A 12561-nucleotide genomic window follows, 5' to 3' on the forward strand; every position below is an offset into this window, starting at 1 on the left:
GTTTTCCCTTGACATCTTTTCTGGCAATTTCTCTTTTTTTCCCCCGGAAATTCCTCAGCTTTTTAAAAATATTTTTACAACTAATTTTAATAAACTAAGTTTTTTTGCAAATTGTGAATTGTGAATTCTTATCAAGTTGCCCTTTCTCTTATGTTTTTGAAAGGAAATGCATCCATTTGCTCTGGTTAAAAGGGTTAACCTCCTTTCTGAGTAGAGACGAGCCTCTCCTCCGGTCTGTCCTCCCGTCCCTGTAAAGATCTTCAGTCTGGAGGTTCAGATCTTTAGGGGGCGTTGACGTCAGCTTCACATGGACCAAAGAAAGTAGATCACCTGTCCTCATCCCGTTCAAAAAGGGCTGCTTTTAGTCTTTACGGATGAGACAAGTGTTTTCAGTGTTTTAGCATTTTGACAGCTTTATTCGGGTAATGCCTGCTCTCTGGATAATCCCAGTTAAACAGCTTAGAGGAAGAGCAGAGAAATCTGCACACACCAAGTGTGAGACGGGGCGCATTCACTCTATTACGTGTTTGTTAGGAGAAAAAAAAAGCCAAATGATCCCTCAATCCAATTTCATCCAGATTATAAAAAGCAGCGCTTCACAAAAGTAGATTCCTTAACCCTTTGAAACTTGAGCAAATTGGCTTGATTTCTAAAACACGGTAAGAAGGCAATGAGCATGTTAAGAAGAAAGGACCCAAAAACTAACAAGAAATTAGTAAAAAGTCTAAGAAAATTACCTAAAAAAATAATAAAAACAGAAAAACAAAACAAAAAAGGGGAAGTAAAAAAAAGAAAACAAATAAATGACAAAAAAAACTATCAAAGGGTTAAAAAAGGGGCCATATAAATTAAGTTTTACTTACTTATTTTAGTAATTGTTGGACCGTAATACTGTCACCCCCTGTAAAGGTTAATTTAGCAAGAAATTAGTACAAGAAAAACAATGACCTGGACACTAAAGCCCCCTAATAACGAAACATTTAAGTATGTAATAAAAATAAAAAAATTAAAAAGTGTCATTTGAGGCACATTTCTTGCTAAACTGCTCATTGCCTTTTTTCATTTGTGAAAGAAACCTGATTTACTGCATCTCAATGCAACGCAAACAAACAAGTAAAGTAAAACAACATAAAGCTAGGAAATTACTTGAAAAAAACTCTAATAATTCTATAAAAAATATTTTTAATATATAATTATGAAAAATTTAAATGTAGGTCTCTGGAAAATTTCCCCTAGCTTTTATAAAAATGATTTTCTCTCTGGGTGTTGGGGGTGTTGGTGCCGCTCACTAACTCAGCAGAGAGTTACAGCGCGTGCATCCTCGCCGGCCCCGCCCTAATCAGCCGGGCCCCTCATCAGCCGGGCCCCTCCTGTCCGAGCGGCAGCCAGATCGAGACGTCAGGTGACCGCCGCAGCTGTGCCTGGCAGGGCGATCTGTGTCAGTATGTATCAAACCCCGCGGTGGTGGACGGCCCGCTGACCTGGTTGGATTTCATCCCGCAGCGTCCCAGCTGTGCCCCGCAGGAAGAGGCGTCCCATCCGCGCAAAGCTTAAAAATAATGAGAAAATTTCAGATTATATAATTAGAAAATTTAAATAATTAAAACTTTCTCAGAATAATGGCATCTCAAAATAATGTCAGTATTGCAAAAATCTTGAAAAAGTATCTCTAAATAATGACTAATCTCAAAATAAAGCAAGGCATCTAAAATAATGACAGTTTTTGTTTTTTATCAATATTGACTTTATATCCCCCAAAAAAATTACTTAATATTTCAAAATAATGAGAAACTCTCTCAAAAGAAAGACTTACCCTGAAAATAATGACTTATTATCTCAATAATAAAGAACTTTTCTAAAAAAAATAATGACTGAAGAAAACAACATAGCATCTTAAAATAATGATGCTGTGTCTTAAAATCATGACTTAGTATCTTAAGTCAATGAATTAGGGTCTCAAAATATTTAGAAATATTTAATACTTAGTGTCACAAAAATATGAGAAACTATCTAAAAATATACTAAAAATATACTTTAAAAAAATGACTTATCTCAAAATAATGACTTAGTTTCTCCAAAAAATGACATAGTACCTTAAAATAATGACTAGTATCATAAAATAATGAAAACCATTCTGACTTAGTATCTCAAACTCTTTATGTAGTTTCTCAAAATTAAGAGAAATGTTCTCAAAATCTTGACTTAGTATCTTAAAATAAGTATCTTACGACTTAGTGTCACAACTTGCTATCTCAAAGTATAGATTTATTCTCAAAATAATCACTCATATCTCAAAAAATAAATAAATCTCAGTTTCTCAAAATAATGACGTAATAGGCCTGAAAAACGTTATTTTATGATACTATAACATCATTTAGAGAAATTATTCACAGAGGATTTTCTTCTTCTTTTTTTCGTTACGTTGGCGGCAGTGGTCTTCCATAATTTATAGCTCTCATTATTGAAAGAATTGCTTTTTATTTTCCAGGGTCATGATTTGGATTTTTGGTCAAAAGTGTAATTTTAATATACTCGTTGTTATCATGTGAAATATACTGTAGTGTTTCTGCTGCACTTGTTCGGTCAGACTCTCAGCTGATGTGCTGTTGATTTTACGGCTGCTCGTCCTCTCTGCGTCCTCAGTGTCTGAGTCGGTAGGGTGCTTATCTTCTGCTGCTGCAGGTTAATCATTCCCAGCTCTTACCCAACACTGTCTCAGTCCTAATCAATTTCTTTTTTTATAATTTATAGTGTTTACTATCCTCTAAAAAACATACGTGTTGTTAAATTTGGTCTGTTTTGTGTTTTTTTCAGAAGCTGGCAGCAGAGTGTCAGAGTGCAGGCTACAGCGGCACCCTGATCCCTTATAAGTGTGACCTGTCCAACGAGGAGGAGATCCTGTCCATGTTTTCAGCCATCAAGACGCTGCACAAGGGCGTGGACGTTTGCATCAACAACGCTGGACTCGCACACAACGAGCCCTTGCTCAGCGGAAAGACAGAGGGCTGGAGGAACATGATCGACGTGGGTGGATCACACAGACACGCAGATATAAATGCTTAGGCTGCACCGAGCCTGAGAGGAACATCGTGTTTATTTAGAATATGTATGTTTGGAAAAATGATCCCCTTATATCTGTGTTATACTGATTTTAAGGTTGCCCTACATGAGCGGAAAAGCAGAAGCAGCTGAAATGGTTGCCCAGACTGAGTCTTTGGTATGGAAGCCCATTTCTGCCAATGTGATGAAAACAAATAATCCTGCAAGTCATTACATTGAGAAACTTTTTTAAAAAAATAATAATTTAGTAAGTCAAAATAATGAATTAGGATCTCATATTAATGACATAGTATTTTGAAATAATGCTGTATTATCTTGAAATAATGACATAGTATCTTGACGTAATATCTTAAAATAATGAATGTCCGAAAGGTTTGGGATAAAAAGTCATTATTTTGAGATGCTCAACCATTTTAATACATTTTTTTTAGCATCTGAAAGTTGTGTTTCGCAATAATGACCTTTTAACTCAAAAATATGCTGCAGTATCTCAAAATGACTTAGTATCTGGAAATAATAATATATATAGTATATCAAAGAGATGACATATTATATCATAACAATGCTTTAGTATCTCAAAATACTGCTGTAGTATCTTGTAATATTGGCATTAATATTGGCATACTATCTTGAAATCATGCCATCGTATTATAAAATAATTCTGAAATATCTCAAAAAATGACTTTGTATCTAAAAATAATGGCATCTTTTCTCAAAATAATGACTCAATGTCTTAAACAAATTATGGTATCTCAAAATTATGATTTAGTATTTCAAAATAATAGCATACCTCATAGTAACATAGTATTTCAAACGTCTTAATATCTCAAAATAATGATACTATCATGAAATAATGAGTTAGTACCTTAAAATAATGATTTAGTGTCGAGCAATAATGATTTAGTTTCTTAAAATATTAATTTAGATATCACAAAATAAAGAGTAACTCTCGATATGAACGTTTATCAAGAAATAAGACTTAGTATCTCAAAGTACTGACTGAAGATCTCAAAATAATGAGTGTCTCGAAATAATGACAAGGTATCTCGAAATAATGACTTAATATCTTGAAATAATGCTATAGTATCTCACGATAATGATTAAGTGTCTCAAAATAATGAGAAGCTTTTATAAAAAAAATTTTTTTTTTTTTTTTGTTTTAAAATAAAAAAAGGAAAAACACTGACAAAGTCTCTTAAAGTAATGATTTAATATTTCTAAATAATAATACATTAGTATTTTAAAATAGCTATATTTAAAAATAATGGCTTAGTACTTTGAAAAGTTTTAGTTTCTTAAAATAATAACTTGATGTTGCTAAATAATGACAAACTCAAATAATGACTTGATTTCTTGAAATGAATTGGTACTGTATCTAATATTAATACACCTTCTCAAAATAAGGGCGTAGTTAAAATAATAAAAAAATAAATAATAGAATTTTTTTAAATATTTTAAAATAGGAAAAAAAGGAAAATGCTGACAAACTTTCTTATTATAATAACATAGCTTTTTTTCCCCTTTTTATCACATTGGCTCAAATGGTCTTCCATACACTGTAGAGCTCGTGTTTTTGAAAGAATAAGAGTCAAAGCAGAGATGTGTGGACACATGGGCGTCCCTCACTGGTCCCCTCCCCTCACAGAGGAGACGCTCTGGCACAGCAGAGACCCGCTAATGAAAGCCGGCACTATTTCTCCTGTTCGGACGTTACATCCTGATTTATTGAGCTCTTGACCACCGAAGACCCCCCTCCTCTAAAGTCTCCAGAGTCCTGCATTCGTAACGCTGGTCCATCTGTTGTCATGGCAGCCCACATGAATGTGCACTGCATGTGTATTTTTAGCTCGTGTTTAATCTCTATGCTGACCTTGTTTGGTCACTTCCCCCTGTCTTGCCACCACGATGGCTTTAACCTGCCGTCCATCAGTGTCGCCACGGGAGCAGCTTAGAGGACAGGAACAGCAGGTTGAGCTGGTCTGACACAGTGACCCAGCGAGCATCAATCAGCTGAACCGATACCGTTTAATCACACGGCTTTCCTAAATATTGCAAAGTCACATTCTGCATGAAAGTTTTATTTTTTTCCACATTACTTTTTGCACATATATATCGACTGAAACATAAATTAAGTTGTTGCCCTCCCCTGCAGGTGAATGTCTTAGCCTTGTCTATCTGCACCCGCGAGGCGTACAAATCAATGAAGGAGAGGAACGTGGACGACGGCCACATCATCAATATTAACAGGTAAGCTGCAACCTTCGAATCCAAGAGCGAATGTATAGATTAATTCAAAGGCAGTTTGCAGAGATTTTTAATCCTGCAGGCTTTAAGGAAAGCCCGCTGTGAGCCCCACCTGGCTCCTGCTGGACCTGCAATAATCTTTACATTCAGTTTTTGCCCTTATTAGTTACAAGGAAAATGAATATTTCAAGAATATTAACATTTTCATGCAGCTGTGCATACTCTGATTACGTGCTTTAACATTTTTACAAAATCAAGATACATATTGTATTGCACTGCTTTATTTGTTTGTTTATTTTATTTTATTTCATTTTATTTTTTGATTAGACATCACAGGTCATTGTAAGCCACCTGGGGTGGGGTGGTAAGGGTTAGACAAAAGGTTAACTGTCATTCTGGAGTATAAGCACCCATGCGAGGATATATTCATATGATTTATTATTATCCTCTGCAGAAAACTAAATAAAAATTTGATCACAAAAAAACAAATCAAAATGTGGAAAAGTGGAATAGTCAAACCGGCTTAAGTCATTTTGTTTCTTTGCATCAAAACAGAAGTTTTGTCAAACTTTTCCTGCAGATGTAGACTTGTTCAATAATGCAAATACAGCCTCCCAGCCAGTGCTACATTTAGAAAATTTAAACAGATTTTGCAGTTTACATGAACCATAAGAATATTAAATTCGTATCCGTTTCAAAATTCGGAATATTCACATATTCATATACATTCAGCGGTCGATTTTTATGCCTCCACTTTATGTTTTTGGGTTGTCCGTATGTTCGCCCCATTTTCTTGAACACAATATCTTAAAAATGTCTTGGGTGCCCACTTCGAAACGATGAATTTAGAGATCTCTGTGAAAGCATACGTTTTCTGGATGTGCAACTTCTCTGATGTGCAGAGGCATACAAACGCGTGGCGGTATATCCAGTTTGCCCTCATTCTGAAAAAAACAATGCGTCGCTGTTTTCATGGCTAAATCATAAGTTTCTATTATCAAAATTATCACATCACACTAAAATCGAGCAGCACAATGAACTGTCTGATATCCTGTTTGCAAAACAGACAACGCTGAGCTAAAATAAATATTCATCAATCCACATTTCTAGACTGCCAAGTGGGGTACCTCAAGGGTCCATTTTAGGTCCTCTTTTTTAATATTTCTGCCAGTGATTTGTCGGTTGTCTCCGCTGATGTCCACATACAAATTTACGCCGATGACACTGTAATATACATTCATTAAATTCAATACAGCATCTGGTTTTACAACTCACAAAAACATATGGAGCGAAATGCTGACTGGGTGTTTGACTTGTGTCTAAACTGGTATGAACTGGTGCAGAAAAATTAACCAGAATGCAAGAAATTAAGTGTTTGATGCTCAAAAGTTGCTTGGTTGGGGGTCCTCCCCCAGAAACCACTGAAAGTATTTTGATAATCAAATACTCATTTTTAATTTTTTTTTAGCAAAAAAACACATTTGCTGGTTTTATGCTTCTTAAATGTGATTATTCGACGCTTTTCTTTGTCCTACATGATTTAAAAAAAAAAAAAAGCCTCATTTTTGGCTGTTGGTTGGATAAATAAAACCATTTCAAGACGTCACGTTGGGCTCAGCAAATAAAGAAAAGAAATGTGATTTCTTTCGAAAACATGAGGGAAAAAAGCAATGACCAACTTGGCAAGAAATATTTTGCAAATTGCAAGGAATTACAAGAAGAATTACAAGAAAATTATTTGAAAAATAGTTGAAAAAGGGGGGAAATTTAAAGATTATAGAGAAAAATGACCAGAAAACGCTAATATTTGATATTGTATTGCCAAAAAGAAATCCTTTTTTTTCACTTTTTTTCCAAGTAGTTTTTTTGGTTTTCTTTTTTACTAATTTCCTGCTTGGGCCATGTCTTGTTAAGTTGCTCAATGTTTTCTATCCATGTTTTTGAGTGAAATCAAACCATTTTGCTCAGGTTTCAAAAGAGTGAAACAGCATGACAATAAATCGGACATTAAGGTTTGAATCGAGGTCGCGCTGCAGGCTGTGGCTACTGGCTGGTGCATATTTGTCTCTTCATGTACCTGCTGCAGTATGGGGGGACATCGAGTGGTGCCGAGTGCTGACGAGCATTTCTACTGCGCCACTAAATACGCTGTGACCGCTCTGACTGAGGGGATTCGGCAAGAGCTTCGAGAAGCAAACACCCACATCAGAGCCACGGTGAGTCAGTTTGTCACCATCAGTGTGCAGCTTTTTCTGTGGAACTTAGTACTTTTATTCAAATACTTGAATTTATGTACAATTTTGAGGTACTTTACTTAATAACTTAATACTCTAGAACATCTCACAGGTAGATTTTGCCCTTTTGTCGTATAGTTTCGGTTATTATTATCGGTTCGGTAATTTTACAGGAATAAGATCCTTTTTGTTAAATCAGAAAGAGCCCCAAAATAGCCATCACCAAACCCACCAGACTCCATTCAAATAAACAGTCATTTAAGGGTTTACAGAGCTGCTGCATTTCTGCATCTAACTGGGTGAATTAAGTTTTTTATTTCAACCAAACCAGAGTTGGTGATTGTTGGAACGGTGAAAAGACGAACCCAGATGGTTTCTGTGAGTTTTATTTTGTGTCTGTCGACTTTGAATTGTGTGTTTTCATGTGATAAAATGACTGATTATTTAAGTGGAGTTTGGTAGGTTTGGCGATGCGGATTTCCCAGCCATTTTTGTTGCTATTGAACCGGGTATTTTCAGCAAAAAGTTGGGATATTTCTGGCTGTTTATGATCATTAAACTGGGTATTTTAACAAGAACGACGGCACATTTTCAGGCGTTGTTGTGACAGCCACAGCATCTATTTTTAAAATGATAATGGTACATTTTCAGCCATGTTTTTTGTTTTAATATGGGGGATTTTTAATAAGATGTCAGGACATTTCCAACCTCTTTTTTTTAAGACTTTAGGACATTTCCAGCTGTATTTAACAGCTCCAACGGTATTTTTAGACAGATTTTGAGACATTTTCAGCCATGTAAGTTTATTCTAAGTTATTTTTGGGTTGTTTCTGGCTGAACGGATCTTACTCTTTAACAAAATGGTCTATTTCTGTCTCTTGAAAAATAGTTGTTCCCAGGTTTTGAATTATTTATTATGTATTTTCACAGTGTAGTTTTAGTGTATTTACTGTAAATAAAGGACCTGAATGATTTGTTCATCAGTGTATGAACAACTCTCCAAATAGTGACACTCGTCCAAACTAATTTCAGTGTTTCGTCTGTGTCGGCGGTAAATGTGTGACGTGTTTTCCTGCAGTGTATATCTCCTGGAATCGTGGAGACTGAGTTTGCCTTCAGGCATCACAACAGCGATCCGGAGAAAGCAGCCGCGGTGTACGAGAGTATGAAAGTAAGCATTTGTCAAAGAGTCACAAGAAGTTTTTCACAAAGTAAAAAATACCAGAGTAAAATAAAACCTCTCCTCTCTGTTTTTTTCAGTGTTTGAAAGCAGAAGACATAGCCAGTGCAGTCACTTTTGTCCTCAGTGCCCCTCCTCATGTCCAGGTTTGTCTCTCTTTACAGCACAGTCAAAAAATAAAATGTTGGCTTTGTACGTTTCTGAAAAGTACAAATACGTCACATCTGTAAATTTCAAATGTATCATTTCTAGCCATGTTCGGGACAAAAAACTGGGCATTTTTTTACGAGACATTGGGGATAGAAGGACCTTGTATTCCAAAATGTTTTCTAAATTGAGCCCAGATTCTTATAGAATGGTTAACTGTTGTATTTGAAGTCAAGTTATTACAGACGAGAGGCAAGGCTGCACAAATCACTGAGCCTAAGTGATATGCACCCAGTCTGCCCTTCCTGTGATTGGTTTATCTTCAAGCCAGTGGATTAATTTTTGAAAGTTGCATGCCCAATAATAAAGGAAATTTGGCAGGGCTAGCCCTCCTAAGTGTTTTGGTCTTTGGAGGTGGATCTTGCTGATACGACTGGGTTTATTCCCCCATATGAAAGAAACAATGATTTTATCAAGTGTTTTAAAGAAAGATTTTTTAATCAAAATTGGGATGTTTTGGAAGAGATATAGAAATTGAGGTAATACTATCATTTTGATAACGTTAACACGTCCAGCTACTGATAGTGGTAGAGAGGCCCACCTATTCATGTCCTGTTTACAATTGTTGAGGAGAGCAGTAAAATTTTTTGTAAAAGTAGTAGATAAAGTGCGGGTAATCTCAATCCCAGGTATTTAAAGCCATTTTGAATCCTTTTAAAGGGGGGAGGGCTAGAAGGAGGTGCATCTGTTTCAGCTCTGAAGGAAAACATTTCACTCTTTTGCAAATTCAGCTTGTATCCCGAAATTTTCCCAAATTGTTTCAGAATGTATAGAATGGAAGGAAGTGATGAAGCTGGTTCAGATACGTATAGAAGTAAGTCATCTTCATATAATGAGACTTTAAACTCCAGGCCGACCCGCTGTATACCTTTAAAATCTTTGCAAAGTCGCAGTGCTATTGCTAGAGGTTCAAATCATGATGTTTTTCTGACCTTTACCAAGTTTTTGTTTTTGCCTGAACTGGACAACATTTACCACACAACATAAAATTAAAACTGAAAAGTCAGATTTGAACCTACACATAAAACATGCAACTTAAACATATCCGAGGTGTACATATGTACACTTTATCCTGGACTCTTTGTCTCTGAAACTTTCACAGCATCAGTTTGAGTTGCGCGATGTTCTGTTTGTGTTGATCTCAGTTCGATATTTGTGTCGTCAGATTGGAGATGTGCAGATGAGGCCGGTGGAGCAGGTGTCATAGCAGTGAAACAGGAAGCTGCAGGAGCAGACGGACAGCAGCCATGGTGACTCCTTAGTGACCTCTGCTGGGCGAGGGGAGCGGGTGGGGGTGGGAGGGGGGACAAATAAACTTCAGCTGTGTTGGATCTGCAGGGACGTGGTCGAAGATGGCCGGAGCCTTGAGGAGGCTGAGCGAGGAAACGAGGGGGCGTGGACTTTGTAAACCACTACAGAAATACTACTGAACGCGGCGACCTGGCGTCTGCGAAGCCCGGCGCTGAACTGAGCTGAGTCCAAACTACAGTAGGAACAAAACACAGAGGAGGGAGTCGCTGCTGCTGCGCTGCATGGTCATCTGCACGACCATCACTTCAGAGGGAAGAGTATGCCATTGATTGCACATATATTTTTTTTTTTTTTGTAGGTCATATGACATATCTTTTTGACATTAAATGGAGAGTAATTGCTGTTTATAAGATTTTTTTTTTTAATGGATATTTTAACTTTCGATCATAGATAGATTTGGTCTCATACTCGCTAACCGTAGACAGTACTGTCCACTGTAACTAACCTTCGCCGGTGTGTCCATCCTGCCGCATTTACTCACCGAATGTTTCCACAAACACCTTCAGTTCCCCTTCTTTGGATTTTTACGTTTCAGGAAAAGTGCAGATGCAATATTTCACCGCTCAAATGACCGTTTGTATTTCAGTTTCTCCCCTTGTGTTGTGTTGAACCTAATTTACCCAAAAACTGAGACAATTCTTAATGAAACAAAGTCATAGGAGTTACCGGTGGGAATCCCGATACCTGGCCCACGATAATGATGCTATCACGATGTTGCGATTCTGCGATAATTGATATATGCAAGACAAGTCATCCATGATGCATCACAATATTTGTGATTAGGGACAAAAAATACCCCTCAAGAACTGGGTCAGGACCATAGACTGTATATAAAGACACGCCCCCACTTAGCTATGCTGAAGTGAGATTAAAATATCCGAAATTCGGGCATTTCCATCTTGTGAGGATGATGTCATTGAGAGCCGGATTCTGCGCAGTAGCAATATTAGCAATACACAGTAGGGGAGTTCCCGCCAAAACACCCGTTCTCCATTGAATGTGAGTGCTCAGATTGGCTGTCACAGCTGTCAATCATGACAGAAAATACCCTTTTTGTTTAATTCAATAACTCATAAAAAACAAGCTTTTCATTAAAACAATCACTTGAACAAACATCAGGGTGATGAGACAGAAACCATCTTTGGGGAAAAGTTTATTTGGCGTGTACTTTGGGTTTTTAGTTCGTCCTGTTCACTAACATGGAGGGGCGGGCTTTATGACCTGTACTGCAGACAGACACCAGGGGGCGATCCAGGTTGAAAAGCTACACTTTTTTGTCCATCTTTATATAACGTCATTGGTCAGGACCATCTCTGACCAGGTAAAACCAACTAAGTTTTGGGGTTAGCGGGGACACGTCCATCTTTAGATACAGTCCATGTAAAATTCCTGTTTGTTGACATTGCAGTGGCTGTGCAGCTTCATGAATTAGTGGAAAACACACTCGTCATACGATAGAAATCCCCACAACAGCTCAGCACACACACACACTAACCGATCGAGGCTGCGAGGAGCAGCAGCTCCTGTGTTCAAAATAGCTGTTTTTGTCAAAGGAGTTTGGCTTTAAAGGTTAAAGGAGCTGCCTGTTTGGGGATAAATGAGACCTGAAACATACTGCACGAGTCTGACTGTTTGTAAACGCATGTTTTGATGTAGTTTCGATGTTGCTAAAAGGTGGACCCCATTGACTTTAATTCATCAAGAAATTTCTCTGCTTTTGAATTCTTTGTTCACGGTGGAGGCGTGTGAGAAAAACAAAGTTTTCCTCACAAACTGACCTAAACACAAGCTGAGAAACTGATAAACAGATGCTCATTTTGGGCGTGAACAGTTCCTTTATGCACATCGGTTTCTACAGTTTCACCTGCGTAATCTTAGTTGTTCTGCACGTTGGATTCGTTCATGAGGAGGAAATAAAAGAGGGAAACTCTTAAAACGTACACAGGGCGAAGAATCTAACTCCATGTACATGCATACCTTAAAAATGTGTACCTTTCTGTGGAAATTTCTCCTTAAATTAATAAATAAAAATTGCCCAGAAGTAAGTAGTGGCCTGTGTTAATGTTCACCACACAACCTGTCGTTGCAGAGAGAAGACGTGAGCTGTGGACTTTGTGTGTGACGGGTTTTTATTACACCTTACATGACATGACATGATTACATGACCCATGACCTCCTCTGTTTACCACCTGTGTGTGCGCGTGTGTCAGTTTGATCAGCAGTGCCCTGCTTCATTTGACCTAATAAATGAGTCAACCACAATCAGGCCACACTGGTTTATGTTTTTAAGGGAAGTTATTTAAAAGTTCATCTGTATGGGCTTTT

General features: G+C 37.3%; 1 protein-coding gene across 1 annotated transcript in view; it reads left to right on the forward strand.

Annotated features, from left to right (window-relative positions):
• Positions 1 to 11264, forward strand: part of dhrs11a (dehydrogenase/reductase 11a) — a 30806-nt gene extending 19542 nt beyond the window's left edge. The window contains exons 2-7 of the mRNA XM_042499867.1: positions 2815 to 3024; positions 5213 to 5307; positions 7391 to 7520; positions 8617 to 8709; positions 8799 to 8864; positions 10091 to 11264. Coding sequence (XP_042355801.1) covers positions 2815 to 3024; positions 5213 to 5307; positions 7391 to 7520; positions 8617 to 8709; positions 8799 to 8864; positions 10091 to 10132 — 636 coding nt within the window. The 3' untranslated portion in view covers positions 10133 to 11264. The remainder of the gene's footprint in view (positions 1 to 2814; positions 3025 to 5212; positions 5308 to 7390; positions 7521 to 8616; positions 8710 to 8798; positions 8865 to 10090) is intronic.
• The last annotated feature ends 1297 nt before the right edge of the window (positions 11265 to 12561 follow it).

This window comes from Plectropomus leopardus, chromosome 13 (genome assembly GCF_008729295.1).
Source record: "Plectropomus leopardus isolate mb chromosome 13, YSFRI_Pleo_2.0, whole genome shotgun sequence".
Lineage (NCBI taxonomy): Eukaryota > Metazoa > Chordata > Actinopteri > Perciformes > Serranidae > Plectropomus > Plectropomus leopardus.